Raw genomic sequence first — 16995 nt, forward strand, 5'->3', positions numbered from 1 at the left:
ATCCTATATCATAATACATTTAATTTATAATGTAATAAGATATACAAAATAATGGTTTTGGCTCTGTATTAAGAGATAGCCTTAGTTGACAATGTAATGATCGAACATGTTATAAGCTGTATCAGGTAACAGTTTTCTACTGTTGACAAACAAAGGAGGCAGTTCTTCCATTGTTGCTAATATAGTATAGCAGGCTGATTATGGCATCTTATACTGCGTAGCAATAATTTTGTGGTGCCGAAGGTATAAAGAAATGAAAATGTTTCAATACCAGGTCTCAGTGAGGGAAAAGTACCAGACAGCTATTATCTTTGAGATGAGACACAAGCCTAGTACTGGACATCCAGATCAGTTATTGCATTTGAAAAATGACTCTAGATTTGTTATTTGTAATAGAAGATTCCAGAGAACTTAAGTTATGATTATCACATAAGAAGTTAAATTAATTTTAGTGGGCAAATTATAAATGGAAACCTTAGTTACATCTAATTTTAAGGTGATATTTCTTTTCTTTTAGGGTGATATTCATATTTTTAAAAATATTTCCTGCTTTTCTATGTTCTATTGCACATATCTGCTAAACCTATTTAGCAATGATGTGATCAGAACAATTTGTTGTTAGCTATTCAACACACACCAACATATAGAAAAATAAAAATTATAGCCAAGTTGAACTGCGGGTGAATGTACACAGAAAGGTAAAAAACAACCCTTAGACGTTGCAGCATAGCTGGACACTGAAGAAGAGCTGACTATACCTTGCATTCTGGACAACCATGACTTGACTGCATTGATTCCAAGAGCGAGAGTGAAGGATACAACAGGAAAGTAGGGAAGACAGGAAGAAAAAAAGTTAGGAACAGAAATAAGGAAGAAAATTTGAGAATAATAATTAGAAGAGCTAAACCATAACAAACAAACAACATGAGGCAGAAAATAATCTTAGAATCTAAGTGAATATAATACCTCACAAGTGTAATAAATCCCAAGGCCTTGGCCATTACAATAATTAGGAGTTAGTTATGAAAGTGCTGGGAATTGAATCGGAATAGCATATGAGCTTTCGGCCAGATCCCTTCCAGCAGGTATGTTTTGCTTGACAAATTGCGTAGGGATGGGAACTTGCTGCATATTTCACTATCTTCTCACCTTTCCTTCTCACTTACCCCAGAATGGACTGACATTCATGTTATCTGCCTGCCCTTTCTGGTTATTCAAGTTTGTAAAAGTCTACTTAAAACAAATTTGTAATGAATGAAAGATAAGCATTCTCATATAGTATAAGAGGTGGTACTCCAGAATATTATAAGAGAAGATAGAAAATAAGACAGTTCTTTATTTTCATTCATTCATTAACAAATGCTAATTAGAGATATACCCCTGGGAGTGATTTCTTCTTGCCCCATAATATTGTCATTAATAACACTGAAGGTCTAATGACCCAAATCAAAGACAGAATCAAAGACTGTTTGTTATTGTTATAGTCACATTAAAAAAAGTAACTAAATTCATAACAACTACTACCTAAAGATACAAATTGATTGACTTAAAATAAAAACACCTCTTTTCTGTGCTATTCTGTTAATCGGTAATCTCTATAAATTAAATTGATGAATGAAACCTGGAGCAACAATACCAGCAATTCTAAGCTTCTAAATAAAATTATTCAGTAGGATGCAATTAAAGACTATATACTGAATTTAATGGCACCTGACAGTTTTCAAATCATCTTTTGAGCATTATTTAATTTGATTCTCTGGACAAACTAAAAAATTACAGCTCTGCCTACCTTGGCTTTCTTAATATTGACAAGGAAGTGGAACCTCAAAGAATTGGTCATCCTCCTGTGGTGACATAATTAGTCCACAGCGGATTCAAATGCAATGGATAATTCAAATTTGGATCTTGTTCAAATGAACTAACTAGAGTCATAAACCATGCTTTGTATGATTTTAATTTTTAAAATTGTTGAGGTTTGTTTCACAGCCCAGAACATGGTTTATATTGGTAAATGGATCATGTGCACTTGAAAAGATTATGTATTCTGCTATTGATGTAGAATGTTCTATAAATATCAATTAGTTCATAAAACCAACTAAAAAAAATATTATGAGGCAATTGGGGAAATTAAGGAGTTAATTTATTTAAAACTTTAAATCTTGAAATTATTATGGATCTGTGTAGTATTATGATTATTTAAAAAATGAGTCATCTTTAGAAATATAACCTAAAATATCTGCAGAAAAAAGTTAACAGTGGTGGATATGCACTTTAAACTAATTTGTACAGAGGAAGCATTTGAAGGTAAAATGAAACATGATTCTCTAGAAAGTGATGATTGTGTTCAGGTTGAGTAATGGGTACATGGTGGGACATTACATTATTCTTTCTAAATATGTACATGCATTGAGCATTTCCAAAAAATGATATTCAAATGTCACTCCTCAAACTAAATGAAAAATGAACAAAAATAAAATCAGAGCCTTCAAATTGCCAGCTCCAATTTTTTTAACCTCTACATGCTGATGACTTATGGTTCCATTATGCTAATTTGGCTAATATAAATTGTTCAGATAAGGTACCCAAATCACCATTTTGAAACCATCCTTGAGTACTGATTTATATACCAGAACATAGTAATTTGCATATATTATGAGCAAATTCAAAGAGCACTTGCTTCATATGAAAAGTTTATATCACCCAAGAGATTCAGAGATATTTCTTGATTTATGTTCCAAAGTCAATGCTTCAAATATTACTCTTTTTTTATTTTATAATTTTAAGGCATTGATTTGAGGATGTGCATATAAATAAGGATACCTCAACAAGTCACTTAGTGAATATTTAATGTATTGGACAATGTGTATGTCCTATAAGACAAGTCCTTGATAAAACTAAGGAAAAGATATTAAACTCTTTGAAATTAGAGACTAGAAGACACCTTGCTCTTTTTTAAACAATGGGATGCAATACTTGGAAGACATTGCCTCCATACTTACCCCCGCCCTGGAAGAAGGTACACTTTAACAAAGGGGTCAGAATAACCATTGTTGTCTCGAGGGACTAGGTTTCTTGCTTGAAGAATATGTATTATGAGATTTCCAAGATCATAGTTGATTTGAAGCTTAAAGGGACAAGAAAATATTTCATGAACATTATTTTTTGTTATTCTTTTAAAAGACATATAAATACATTATCACTCAATATTTTACTAGTATTTAAAATTCTCATAAGAACATCAACCCTCATTTCCATTTTATTTGAAACCAAACAGACCAGGTATTGTCTAATTTGATTGGGAGCTCCCCAGCACATGTTCATTACTAGTAAATGTGCTGTTCATTCTTTCCATGGTGAAAGTTCTGGCCTGTCTAAAATTCACTTAGAAAGAAAATCATAGTGTAAATTCTAGTTACTAGCATTTTTAAACTAAATTTATACTCTTAGGAAAATAGTAAATGTTAACAGTCATGAGTACAATTACCAGGATTTTGAAAATTAATTAACTAATTGATACATTCACTAGAAAATATCTTTTGCATTTCACCAATTAGCAGTGGGTGAAATCATTATTTAAAGATAAAGCTGTCAGTACCGAAATGTAAGAATATTTAGGAGTGTGTAGGTTTTATCTTTTCTTGTATTACATTATCTGATATTATACATATAACTTTCTTTCTGTAGCTGCTTTTCTAAGCAAATGAGAGACTAAGATCATGAAATCTTATCCTTTAATTTTGGAGGCTGAAAAGGAAAGGAGAGGCATTGCCTCAGAGATGCTTAGTGGCTGTTGCACAATTATCACTGAATAGTAAAAGATTTATAATTCAAATACATATTTGAGAAGACTGCATAATTCAAAATAATTGAATTAACTAATTTTTCTCCTTCAAAACTGAAAGATTCTTCTGGCATCATTTAGAATAAGCTTAATTGCTTGATTTTTTTTCCATTTGTCCAATAATAGAAAGGAGGGAATCTATATTTCAAAAGGGAAAATCCATAAATAAAAATACTAATTTATTTTTTATAATCATACAAAATAGCCTATGTTTATGTTGAAAGTGGAATAATTTATATGAGTCAAATTTCATTTAGAATTTGGTAATTAGAATAATTTATAATGTTAGCATAATTTTTATCTGGCTATGTTTTGTGCCAAAAAAGGAATCCTTAACCACTTCACTCAATACAGAACAACCCAGAGTCTCTCTGATCACTGGGAAAGCAATGTGAAACGTAAGAAAAAATTGATGTGAAGGAAAAGGAGAAATGGGAAGTTTAGAACTGCAATAACTGTGTACTGTAATGGCATATTGAAATATAGAAGTATTGTACAGTTAATTTCACTGAGATTTAGAACAGTTTCCTAATCTTTAATGAGAAATCCTTTGCCTTTTTCTCCTTTCTCTGTCAGCCTTAAAGCCCACTTTTAACTTATGAGGCACCAAAACCTCATTTCTTATTGAAATGAAAACTTGCAGGCTACCCTAAGAGAGTGCTTTTCTTTTCTTTTAAATTTTTATTGATGTGTAGTTGACATAATATTATATTAGTTTCAGGTGTATATCATAGTGACATGACATTTATATATATTAAAAAATGCTCACCATGATAAGCATAGTTGCCATCTGTCATCATATAAGTTAGTGTTGATTATATTCCCTATGTTGTACTTTTCATCCCCATAACTTATTTATTTTATAATTGGAAGTTTGTACCTCTTCATTCCTTTTATCTATTTTAACCTTCCCCCCATACTATTCAAAGCAATCTTTTAGATTCCATATAATATTCACCAAAATACCTATACAGTTTTGCACAGAACTAGAATAAATAACCATAAAATTTGTATGGAACCACAAAAGACCCTAAATAGCCTAAATGATCTTGATTAAAAAGAACAAAGCAGGAGGTATCATACCCCCTGACTTGAAACTATAGTACAAAGCTATAAAATCAAAACAATATGGTGCTGGCACAAACATAGACACATAAATCAATGAAACAGAATAGTAAGCCCAGAAATAACCTGCACTTAAATGGTCAATTAATCTATGACAAAGGAGGAAAGAATATACAATGGGGAAAAGACAGTTTTTCAATAAACGGTGCTGGGAAAATGATACTTAAAACAAATTAAAGACCTAAATGTAAGATCTGAAACCATAAAACTCTTAAAAGAAAACAGAAACTCTTGGACATCAGCTTTAGGAATTTTTTTTCCCAGATATGTCTTCCCAAGGAAAGAAAACCAAAAATAAACAAGTGTGACTATATCAAACTTAAAAGCTTCTATACAGCAAAGGAAAACATCAATGAAATGAAAAGGCAACCTACTGAATGGAAGAATATATCTGAAAGTTATAAATCCAGTAAAGGTTAATATCCAAAACATAGGTAACTCCTACAACTCAACCCAAAAAAACCCCTCAAAAGCCCCAAATAATGCAATAAAAAATGGGCAGAGGACCCCAACAGACAGTTTCCCAAAGGAGAGCCATGCAGATGGCCAACATAAAGAGTGCTTTTCAAAATTTACTTTGTGGGGCCTCAGGGAAGAGCGTTGTTCAGAGGTTACCTGTGAGAGGATCAGAAGCCCCCAGTAATCCTCACCCAGAGTCACCCCAGTGCTTCCAGAGCCACTGTTTGGGTGTCTGCCTAATGTTTCAAGAAAAGGAAAATAAAACAAGAAAAAAACAGCAACAACCAGAAGCCAAAAAGAGATAGCAAATATTCGTCCATGGGCAAGAAATTTAAAAAAAAATGGGAGAAAGAGGAAGCTATTATGACAAAATTAGCATTTCCTTTTTGCTTGTGAAATGAAGCAGATCAGGTCTGACTTTCTAGAAGCAGGAAACAGCAGTGAGACAGCACGATCTAGAGCGCTGTTGGATCCTTAGTAAGATGCTCACGTACTGCACTTTCTCTCTCCTTCCACTCTCACCCTGGACATCTGCTTTTAATCAGTGTGTGTCTAGATAACCACTTAATTGACTTGTCTTTGTGCCCTCCCCTTTATAATATTCCTGTAGGCCTCTGCTGTATGAATTTGTATTACATAGCCCTTTCAATTAGTCTCCCCCTTACTCCAGGCTATCTACTGATCATCCTGTTATATAGTGACTAACACCTGTTGGCTTGTGTTGAAGGTTCTTTTTCATTTTGACTCAACTTATCTTTACAGGAACATTTGTCTGCAGCAAAGCTGGTCTCTTCATTTCATTACTGTCTAGTAGCAGAATTTTGCCTTGTTCTGCCAGGAACACAATCTCCCTTTCTCCTTGTTTGTCCTCAAAATTAGTTCAAACCTCTTATCCTTTGTGAAGTCTTTCATAAAAATTCCCTCTAGACTGTGATAGAGTTGCAGCTAAAACTTACTGTTCTATTTTCCTTATCTGAAACCCATTATCTTCAAATAGTTATAATTTTACATTGTGTTCTTTCTACATGACATTTCTTATCTACCCTAAATTACTTTTTTGTATCCTCTAATGCACAGTTTTTCTAAGAGTTTTGACGAGAAGCACACACACACAGAACTAAGAAAGATAGTGATTTATACTATTTTTTTCTATTTTCCTGGTCAAAATCCCCTAAATTGATTTTATAAATCAATTACAAATTGATTATAATCCCCACTAGGAAAAATACTGCTCTAGAAAAATTGTTTGGCAATTATTTAACAATTGTTAATCAGAGGAAGACAAGAGGAGAGTATTAGATTTATGAAACTCTAGAAGAGGACTCTTCAAATTTCCAGGAGAATCTGTCACATTAGAAACATATTCAACAAACATAAAGTAATGGAGGCATAAAACATATTGATACTGCTAAGGCATCAGAAAGATTTCAAAGTACAGAATACCATAGATACAATTAGAGTTCATAAAACATTTGTTTTAAAATGCTATTCCATTAAAATTGTATTTTTCCTTTTCAGGTCTGTATGTGTTATAAAACAGAAAAAGTTGTAACAATGTTTACCATTTCAATAGAGCAGTGAAAAAACAGCCAAAAAAGATTTATATACTTTCCTACCTGAATTTCCCCTGTAATTGGATGAGTGACGACCTTCGTTGCATCAGTAGGCTGCAATATTAAAAACACATATTACATTAATGGATAAACCCTTCATAAAATTTACCATTTCAGCTTCCTTCTGAAATTAATTTCTATTTGGTCAGAGCCCACTGCCTGGTAAATATATTTCATCCATTTGGCTGCTTTAGATTATGATGTCTACTTATACTTCTCAATAAATGTTTAATTTTGTGGATACACAAAATCTATTTTTCATTTTGTTAAGCTTGTTTGAAGTTGTAATTTCACTCCTGCAGTAATGTATTTTTCAATTACTTAAGAAAATGAACCCTTTTGGTTTAAAGTACTCAATTTAAGTATTTGCAGTTTTTAAAGACCTGTAGAAGACTGAAAAAGCATTGTTTTTAGACAATGGCTGCCACAGAACACAGAAGTTGAAGAAATCTTGTGCTCCTGTATTGGGTGCTCAGCCCTTGCCTGCTCCTTTCTACAGGGCAGCAGCCAGGAGTCACCTCCTAACATTTCACACCTCTTAATTAGAACTCCGTCCCATTCTTGTAGGCTCTCACTTCCTTAATAAAGTTCCATATGTCAGTAAAGCCTGAAAAACAGTTGGGAATGTGAGCTGGTAAACAAATGGATTCATCCTGTTGAATAAATGACTGATTGCTGACTTACTACATTTCATGAGAATCTTTGTACAAAAGGTGAGATGATGTCTCTGACCCAAGATCTACAATAGAATATCAGTCAATGTGGCATAAATATAGGAAGATATTTACTAAAATGGAGGCCAGTTTGCTACCCTACAAATAAGGGCCAGTTTCCCTAAATGTACAGAATATTGGCTTTCTTTTAATAATTAACTAGAAAAGGAAAGATGCAAAATATTTAGGGATATATACATGTTCTGATATTTTCCTTTATATTTTTAGACTAGAATGAGAATAATCACAGAAAACAGCTGTATTCTAGGTCTTGTTTGGGAAACCAAGGATCTATTTCATAAGCACAAAACTATCAAGCACTTTCATTGAATTATTTATTTATAACATTGCTTAGAGGAAAGTCAAATTTTAAAGATAAAATAAAGTTTAGTTAGAATTTCAGAGACAAAACAGCTTGAGAAAATAACATAAAAACTTTGAAGACACAAATTCAAATCTCCCAAGGAAAACCTTTGATCAGGCCCTTTCAGAATAGCAGGATAGGTCCCAGGCAGAGGAGGCACAGCCCACAATCCAGGGAGCAAAAATCCTTTTAAACAGTATAGTGACCCAGTCAGATTTCTGTGTCATAGATATGACAATGGTAAGGGAGTGTAAGAGGAGGAATCGAGAGACTGGTAAGTGGAGTTACTACTAGTGAGTGTAAGAATGTTGGCAAAATAATAATGTTTTCCTAAAGGAAATTGGTGAGTTCAGAAAAGAGAAAATTATCAGACTTTAAAAATCAGAATTCAGAGGATTAGGATTCAGTGGCTGATTAGACCATGTGAATGAAGAGAAAAGAAGAGGCAATGGTGCCCTTAAATTTTAATTGAATTTCCTGGGAGGATGTGATGTTAACTGCTAAAATAAAAAATATCAGGATGACACACTTGTAGGACTATAATGTGTTTGGTTTGCTAGTGGAGTTTGTCATGTGCTTAGAAATTGAGAAAGGAACTATAAATACTAGTATGTAGGTCAGGAGAGAGAGAACCTCTATGAAGTAATTCTTCAAAATTAACACATAATTGCATGTAGTCAAATGCAGGTGTGTTAAGATTTGTTTTGAGATCCAGTCTAACCATCCTTGAAATTATTCTTTGTGAAGCCTAGCTATATTTAGTTTGGAACAAGTCATTGTATGATGCAGTGATTAAGATCATCCTACATCGGTGTTTGTTTCTGAATAAAAGGGATGTTTGGCAACATCCTGCTGTTTTTATGGTCAGTAAAACAAACTGCTTTCTGAAGTCCAATTTACCCAGAGAGCCTGTCCCTCCCATGTATCTCACACGACAAAAACCTTATTCATGTTTAAACACAAGAATACTTTTCCCAATATGTTTATTGACCATGAGAGTTTCTCTGTCAAGAATCAAATCTATGAAGAAAAAACTGCAAATTGTCTACATTTTCATCTGCTTCTATAAGACTCAAAAACTAATCTATCTTTTCTTTTAATTCCCCAGTGACTTTAAAATAAAATAATAGTGTTGAAACATTTATTTCAAATGAAGATTTACATGAAGAGAAAAATGTATTAACATGGAATTATAGGTAAAATTCAAAATGGCAATATTACCTGGTGTTCATTGTTTATTATTGTCCTAACAACTTCTCTTTACTGGTGTCCTTTTTATCTTTTAGTTAAGTTACAAAATCTAATATAATGTATACCTTGTGTTTCCAAAATGATGCAAGGCTAATATTCTGTACACAAAGAGGCTTTGGTTTAGGCAACAAATACAAAGAAATGGAAAATATGGAGCATCGGTCACATTTTTCAAGTTCCTAATAATAACAATTGCTAAAATATTTTAAAAGATGTAGAAATTCATCACCTTGATACATGTTGATCAGTTGTGTACTTGGACAAATGTGGGTTTTTTTTGTTTGTTTGTTTCAAAAGATTAGGAAATGAGAAAACACAATACAAACACTTTAGAAAATGATCTTGTGTTTCTTTTCTCCTAGTCTGAATAAGGAGCTAGAAAATGAGTAACTCAGAGGTCACACTGAAACCTTCTCACCTTGCTGCTGCTGTGTTTCTTTTTGCTCACGGAGGGAGAGCCTGGTTGCCCAGGACTGGGAACGGAGCTGGAACCTGCTGATGTAGGACCCGAATGCGCGTGAGATCCTTTTTCCACGACAGACGACAGAACCAGTGGCGACTGCTGTAGCGAAACCTTCTGGAGCTCTGCTGCCAACTGCTTAGGATCCACCCCTGGGGATTTTGCTTTATCCACTACAACAAAATGAAATATACGTTCTTCAGTTTCATAGGTACTTAATACCATGGAACTAATTTGAGTTCTAGGTGACTGAGTCGGAAAATTACTTATAAAACAAGGTCAATTTGAAAAAATAAATAAGCGCGATTGTACTTTCATGCATCTATTTCTAAAGACGTCTAGAAGGCTCAGAGAAGAGTGAAAGGATGTTGAACTACAGAGTGAAATTAAGGTTCCTATTACAGTGTCAGAAAAATGTTCTTAATGTTTTATGTAGAGAACCATATGAATGATTCTGAATAGAAGAGATTCTATTTTATTCACTGGTATTGGATCTGTATGATTGGCTGTTTTTCCTTCTCTAAATTTTACACATCTCTTTCTCTAAGTGGGAAATTTCAAAGAGTATATTCACATTAACAGATGTATGAACATTTCTGCAGACCTTGGTCTGTTTTGCTTAGTGCAGTAACCTGGACTCTTAGAATGCTGGCTGTAGCATAGGAAGTGCTGAATAAATATTTGTTAAAGGATTAACTTTTAAACTTACAGTGGAGCTAAATTTATAGATTGTACTTGTTATGTAAGAAAGAGTTAAATGTACTTCATCATGTACTTATGAAATTACATGTTAACTTCTATTTATTATGGAAGGCAATCAAACGGTTCAGGAGTAAGTGGTCCAAAATCCAATTCTGCTAAAAACAATCAAGTGTTATCTAAAAATTGTAGTAGATAAAAAAGAAATGGCTCCATGGATTACTTTGATGGAGTGAATTTATTTTTAAATAATTAAAAATGTGAACTCACACTGCAAGAATTACATATGGACTTTTTAATGGGTCTAAGATGCATGTATGTCTTGCCAAAGAATGCTATAAACATAGCTACAATGCTTTTGATTTTGTTTATGATTAAATATGTAAACATCTATCTGCCTCTAACTTCATTTTTGTCTATATCTACGTTTATGTCTGTATCTTCATCTAGACCTACATATACCTCTATAGCTACTCCTACATCTGCATCTACACTTTTACCCACAGTTGAAAGCAGATTGCTTTCACATACCAGCTTTTGGTGGTTCATGAAGTTCCAGGTGTTGGGAATTTTCAGAATCTGATAGCATATTGAGGTCCCTAAAAATTAAAGCAAAAAAAATTAAGAGAGAAATTGAGGAAGCCTGAGACAAAAAGTCTTTTTTTCCAACTACCCTGAATATTTTCTTTTCAGTAGGTAAATGAGAAGTGATTAATGATATAAAGCAATTTCAAAGCATGCTCACCCTTCTAACCAAATACATATTTGCAATGCTGTTAAAAGTCAGCTGATAAGATGATTATTTAAGGTGAAATCTTTATGGGTTAAATGTAAGTTCTTTTTGAAATACTACACACATTTATGAAATCTAAGTGGCTTTATGCTTTCATTTAAACGAAGCATGTTTCAATAGAAGCATGAAGGGGGAGAGCTGTTGACATAGTCAGAAACAAAATTAGCTGAATTCTTTCTATGCTTTAGACTTAGATTCTGAACACAAGGAATCTATAAAACTTGTATTCACTTTATTTCCTAATTACAGAAAATCTTGCTGACTGGCAAAGGTTCCACCTTAACAATATTAAATCAAAAGAGCCATGAATAGCCAAAAAATGGAAACCAAAAGATGGGGAAAAACTCACAGTCTTACACATATTTCTGCTTCCCCACTTTGCTGACTAATGATACTCTGCACTTCTTCATACGTTTTAGAAGTTAAAGGAATTCCATTCCATTCCAATACTTGCATCCCTAAAAAGACAAATTCAAGTATAAAATAAAAGATGGGTGCTATTTCTAGTTTGGGCTAGAAGACGTTGTTCGGCATTTAAAAGCCAACTCGGCACACCATTTCAGAGAATATCACTTCAAAGTTTTCTGGAAGGTCAGTAACAAAACCATATGTAGTTTGATTTCATCAACTTACCTGAACACATAAAATGTATCTAATACAACATGCAAAATACAGTTTCCAAAAATCCATTAAATATTTTCAAACACATGCACTTTGTTCACACTGTATAAAGAAAACATTATTGAATATATATTGCTTAGATCAAATCTGTGTAGGAGAAAAATAATTACAACCACCAATATAATTTTCCATAGAGAACAAGCAACTAGAGGAGTGTAAAGTTCCACATTCTATTGTGGAATGGGAGTCATAGAAGAAGTCATTAGGATTTTGCTGTGAAACTCCCCTTAAGAGACCGTTACAGTTTCAACTTTGCTCAGATATAACAGATTTCCACATACTGTCTTTTTCTTCACTGCATGCATTCTTGAGTAGAAGCAGGAATGTTAGAGAGAGGGCAGCTTTGTGGATATGTGTGTGGCCTCTGTGGTAGTACAAGGTCCTGTTCTCAGAAGGGTCCCAGGCTTGGTTTAATGCTTCACTGTTGCCATCTTGAAAGTGTTAATACTGTTTGAACAAAGAGCTCTACCATTTTCATTCTGCAGTGGATCCTATAAATTACATTGCTGGACTGGCTACATGTTTCCTTTATATTTACAAAGATACTTTTCATACCAAAAAGTAGTAGCACAATTGGTATTTCAACATTTACATTTAGTTTCTCTGCTCCATTTTATGAGTTATTAAAATAATTAGAAGTGAATATTTGGCATGACTCATACTGTCCAAAAATGTGGCTATGTGAGCTGGACATAATTCAGATGAAATTATCCAAAGTTTGAATGCTACCAGCTCTATCTGAGAAAAATATCTGTATGTATAATTAGAACATAGTTTAAATAAAAAGAAACATTTGTTGAACGGGGAACAAATGTTTCTCACTATGGGAAATTCTAAACATGGCATGATTGAGTCTTTAGGAGTTTTAACAATTTTGATATACATTGGAAAGCATATTACCAGTTGTAAACAAGGAAAATGCTTTTACTATAGTGAAATGCAAAAGAAGTCCATAAAAATGCCCACAATAACACAAACAAGAATGACTTTTCTATAACTTACTCCAAGGAAACTTTATCTTCAGATGGGCCTTAGGTTTATTTCAACAATCCCAGGCTGTTGTACACATAAAATGAGAAAATTACATAAAAGACAGTGATAATACTGCTAAGGATAATTCAGTACTGAAAGATGAAAAGCACACTGAAAAACGCTTTTTTTTTCAAGTCAGGGAAAGAGTATATTTATGAACAAATGATTTTAAATGGAAGTAAATCAATGGTTTTATAATCCAGAAATTGCATTGTCACTTTTCTGCAGGAGCATATTCTATGAAAAGAAATATTTGCATAATTTTCATGTGTTTTCTGTTGGATTTACCTGTTCATTTTTCACATCTCAAAATAAAGGGGCAAGTTTATAAAACATAGTTATCCAGTGAAATGAAAAATGCTTCTAGTCACAAAAAACTATTTACAACTATTAATAAAATTGCTGAAAAAATGTACAGATAACTAGGGTCTTGACAATATATACACCTGATAGCATGAACTACAGGATCTACTGTCCCATGATACACCAGCTAAACTTTTTTGCCCCTCACTCCGTTTCCCACCAAAGTTGGGGAAGAACTGCAGTTAAAAAGATTTTGCTACTACTTTTATCCTTTTATTCTTGACTGCAGTGGTGAGTATCAGATACTGTAGGGAATGTGATCACTTGCTCATAGTCATTTAATAACACCTTCCCCTTCCATTGTCTCTCCAACTCCTTACAAATCTTACAAAAACCATGCTAAAATAATGAACTGAATATACAACTCTCTCCTTACTAATTCACATGATAGTTTTAGTAGTTGTGAGAACTGTGATGTGATTTCAAATACATTATTTTTAAAATATATGTTAATTATAGAATTCTGTTAATTTGTCTATTATTAGTTGACTGGGAGAGTATACATATACAGATGGTATTTAAATTATATCCCTAGAAAGTACCTATTCTAATAGCTTCTAATAGGAAAACTAAAATAATAGGAAGTTATAGAGAATGTGCACAGTGATGACACGATTTGCTGCTCAAAATCTTATACTTAATAAGTTGTGAAAAAACAAAAGAGGCAACAGTCAGGTAATTTTTGAATTTAAGAAAATCAACATAAAATATTCTAAGTATGTCTTTTTATAATTTCTGGGATTACTTATTTCTGTGTGTTCCTCAAACTGCCAAAACCTATTCATATTTTTATAATACACAATTTCATGTATGGTATTTCTTCATCAAATTGAATTAATTGTGTCTATTACTTTATGCTATTATAAAAAATAATTAAAAATGATGTGTTTCTAGAAAAAAACAGAAATCTTGGCAATTTGTAAAATGAACATGACTGCAGAGGAGGAAATTCAAAAGTATTGTAGGAAGAAAAGCCCAAACTCATTAGTGATTAGCAAGTGCAAATTAAAGCAATAATGACATATGACTTAACTTTCATCATACTGCAAAAAGTTTGAAAGCCAGGAAATAGCATGTGCTGACCAGGATATGGTATTAAGGGACCTTGATTTCAAGAGAGATACTTGTTAGATGGTTGTTCAGCTTTATCCCTACTCTATGATGTAAAACCACTATGACTAAAAATAAAACACAAGAAAAAAAGCAACTGTTTGTTTGTAATTTATAAGCATGTAATTATTTTAATGGGAATGCACATAAGTACACACCACTGTGGAGGACAGTGTGGCAAAACATTAATAAATTAAGCACACATATACCCTGTGACTCAGAAATCTTCTCCTTGGGTATCTATTTGTCAGGGGGTATTACCAGGAAAAATGCACATTTAGCCAAGGTTACAGGAAACAGACCATGCCAAGTGTTCATACCAATAGGTGCAAACATCTTAAAATCATTTGCCAAGTAAAAGCAAGTGAGAAACAGGATCTAATCTATAGGGCAATGACATTCATGTACATTAAACTGATATTCATAGAAATCAACATTATATATTTTACAAATAAATAACATCACATATAATAATTGCTCATGGTGGGAAAAAGGGAACAGGAAAAGAAAAATTAGATAAAAGAAAATGAATGAGTTAATAAATGAATAAACAAAAACAATATACACACCCTGGAGGGGCTCTCACATGAACTGATGAGGCTGGTGTGTATGAAATGAGGATCTGATACAGCTGGGATAAAACAAAATGAAATAAAAAACCCCAAACTAAGTTTTAAAAAATCTATGTATAAAATGGGTTATTCATAATTTATTGTTTTATACATCATCTCCACGATATTAACTATGACTATAACTATGGATATGAATGTGGACATTTGCTCTCAAGAGTTTGTAAACTATCATCATCAGCAAAACCTCAGCTGAACTGGGCATCCACCCCGGCCTTTTAAATAGTGAACATGTGCATTTCAGGATCCAGTACATTGCCCACATCAGTTATGCTAATTTTACTCATTCATTTTTAAGTTAGGCAGTGCTAATATAAGATAAACACATACATAGATAGATTTCATAATTTTTCAAAATTTTTCTTTCTATATTTTACAGTTTTAACCTATTTATACATTGACATGAAAAGAAGGAAGGAAAGAAAGAGGGTTTGAAGAAAATAGAAAATGAAAAAAAAGAATGGAGGAGGGAATCTTCAGTGAGGGGAAAAAGTAATATTTGAATAATGTCCTACTTGTTTATAGAACAAAGGAGATGCCCTCGATAAGACACTCAAAACCCAGATATACTTCCCTGAGGAAACTCATCTATCTACATGTATAATATCTTAAGGTTGGAAAGTATCTTGAACAGCTAATCTCATAATAATATTGTCATTATCATTATTATTGTTCTTATTTTTACTCTTAGAACTCACAGTTCAAACAAAACGTAAAATTCAGCCTCAGTACACAACATATAATAATAACGGAGCTACTTTCATTGAAGCGGGCTCTCTCTATGTGCTTCCTCCTCCTCATTCTCCAGGTCCTCTCTATAGGTATCCTTGGACACTTGTTGGGAACCCTAAGTTCCCCTGATCTTTTAGAGTAAGTTATAAGTTTAAAATGACCTCACAACTTGAATAATGCATAAGAACAATTTCCATTAACTAGGACAATACATCTAGGGATACACTGGAAGGGAAATAACTGGAATTTCATTTTAGTCTTCATCACAAAGTCTAGTCTGCATCACTAAAAAAGACTGTAATAAAATATAATTTGTTTTTTAATCTAATAATTTAATAATATTTTCAAATACAATAGAGAGTGAACTGTGTGTGTGTCTGCTATTCAGCATTAAAAAAATTAAAATCTACCCATCTTTCAATATGGAACATATGTACTATATTCAGAAAGACAAATATTTTATCTACCAGAAATATGTTTTAAGAACCAATGTGTTGCCGGTAGTTGACTGTTGACACTTCCTCTTCTCCATAATCAAATTGCACTCACATTTAGTTTGGTTATTTACTAGCTGTCCTGACCTTCAGCAGATTGGTTAATCCACCATCCTTGGCTCCCTCAGGAGAGATTATATTTCTACATCACTGTTTTAGTTTGTTTCCACTCTGCAATGATGTGGAGAATACCGACTAGCACAGAATGAAAAAGAAACCAGCTGCTTGTTTACAATTTATGAAAATGCAGGTTTATAGGAAGAATTTAACAAATACTTTAGAATCCTGAAATTTCTATATTGATTTAAATTATTTTCCTTATTTACAAATTTTCTGTCCATATATACCAAAACTTTCAAGCACAGGAATCATGTCATCTGTTTTTTCTTTTTTGCACCCCCACATCATTTCCTCTCACTGCCCTCAAGGGCCTTGGCTCCCCAGGGCTCCTATGGCATCACCTCACCTCATTTATCTTCTCTAGGCATTGCTACATTTGTTCTTAGATTGGTTAACTCAACATCCAGTCTGCAGTTTGAATCTAAATTTGGTTTGAAATTTGCATGGCAAACAAAGTATCTAGAGCTAATGTCATTTAAAGTCAAAGTTGCTTCCAATCTAAAATAACAAAATTTA

General features: G+C 33.0%; 1 protein-coding gene across 4 annotated transcripts in view; it reads right to left on the bottom strand.

Moving 5' to 3' along the window:
* PCLO (piccolo presynaptic cytomatrix protein) overlaps positions 1-16995 on the bottom strand; it is a 410245-nt gene that overhangs the window by 71430 nt on the left and 321820 nt on the right. For 2 of the 4 annotated variants that reach the window (XM_036931695.2, XM_057504459.1), the window contains exons 11-16: positions 11668-11776; positions 11057-11124; positions 9785-9999; positions 7042-7092; positions 3000-3124; positions 759-785 (exon numbers count right to left, since the gene is read on the bottom strand). In XM_036931695.2, the coding sequence (XP_036787590.2) occupies positions 759-785; positions 3000-3124; positions 7042-7092; positions 9785-9999; positions 11057-11124; positions 11668-11776 (595 nt within the window). Of the gene's footprint in view, positions 1-758; positions 786-2999; positions 3125-7041; positions 7093-9784; positions 10000-11056; positions 11125-11667; positions 11777-16995 lie in introns of those variants that run through there. The other 2 variants (XM_057504460.1, XM_057504461.1) reach the window with 2 other exon arrangements.

The sequence above is a fragment of the Manis pentadactyla genome, chromosome 7 (assembly GCF_030020395.1).
Source record: "Manis pentadactyla isolate mManPen7 chromosome 7, mManPen7.hap1, whole genome shotgun sequence".
NCBI classification, from domain to species: Eukaryota; Metazoa; Chordata; class Mammalia; order Pholidota; family Manidae; genus Manis; species Manis pentadactyla.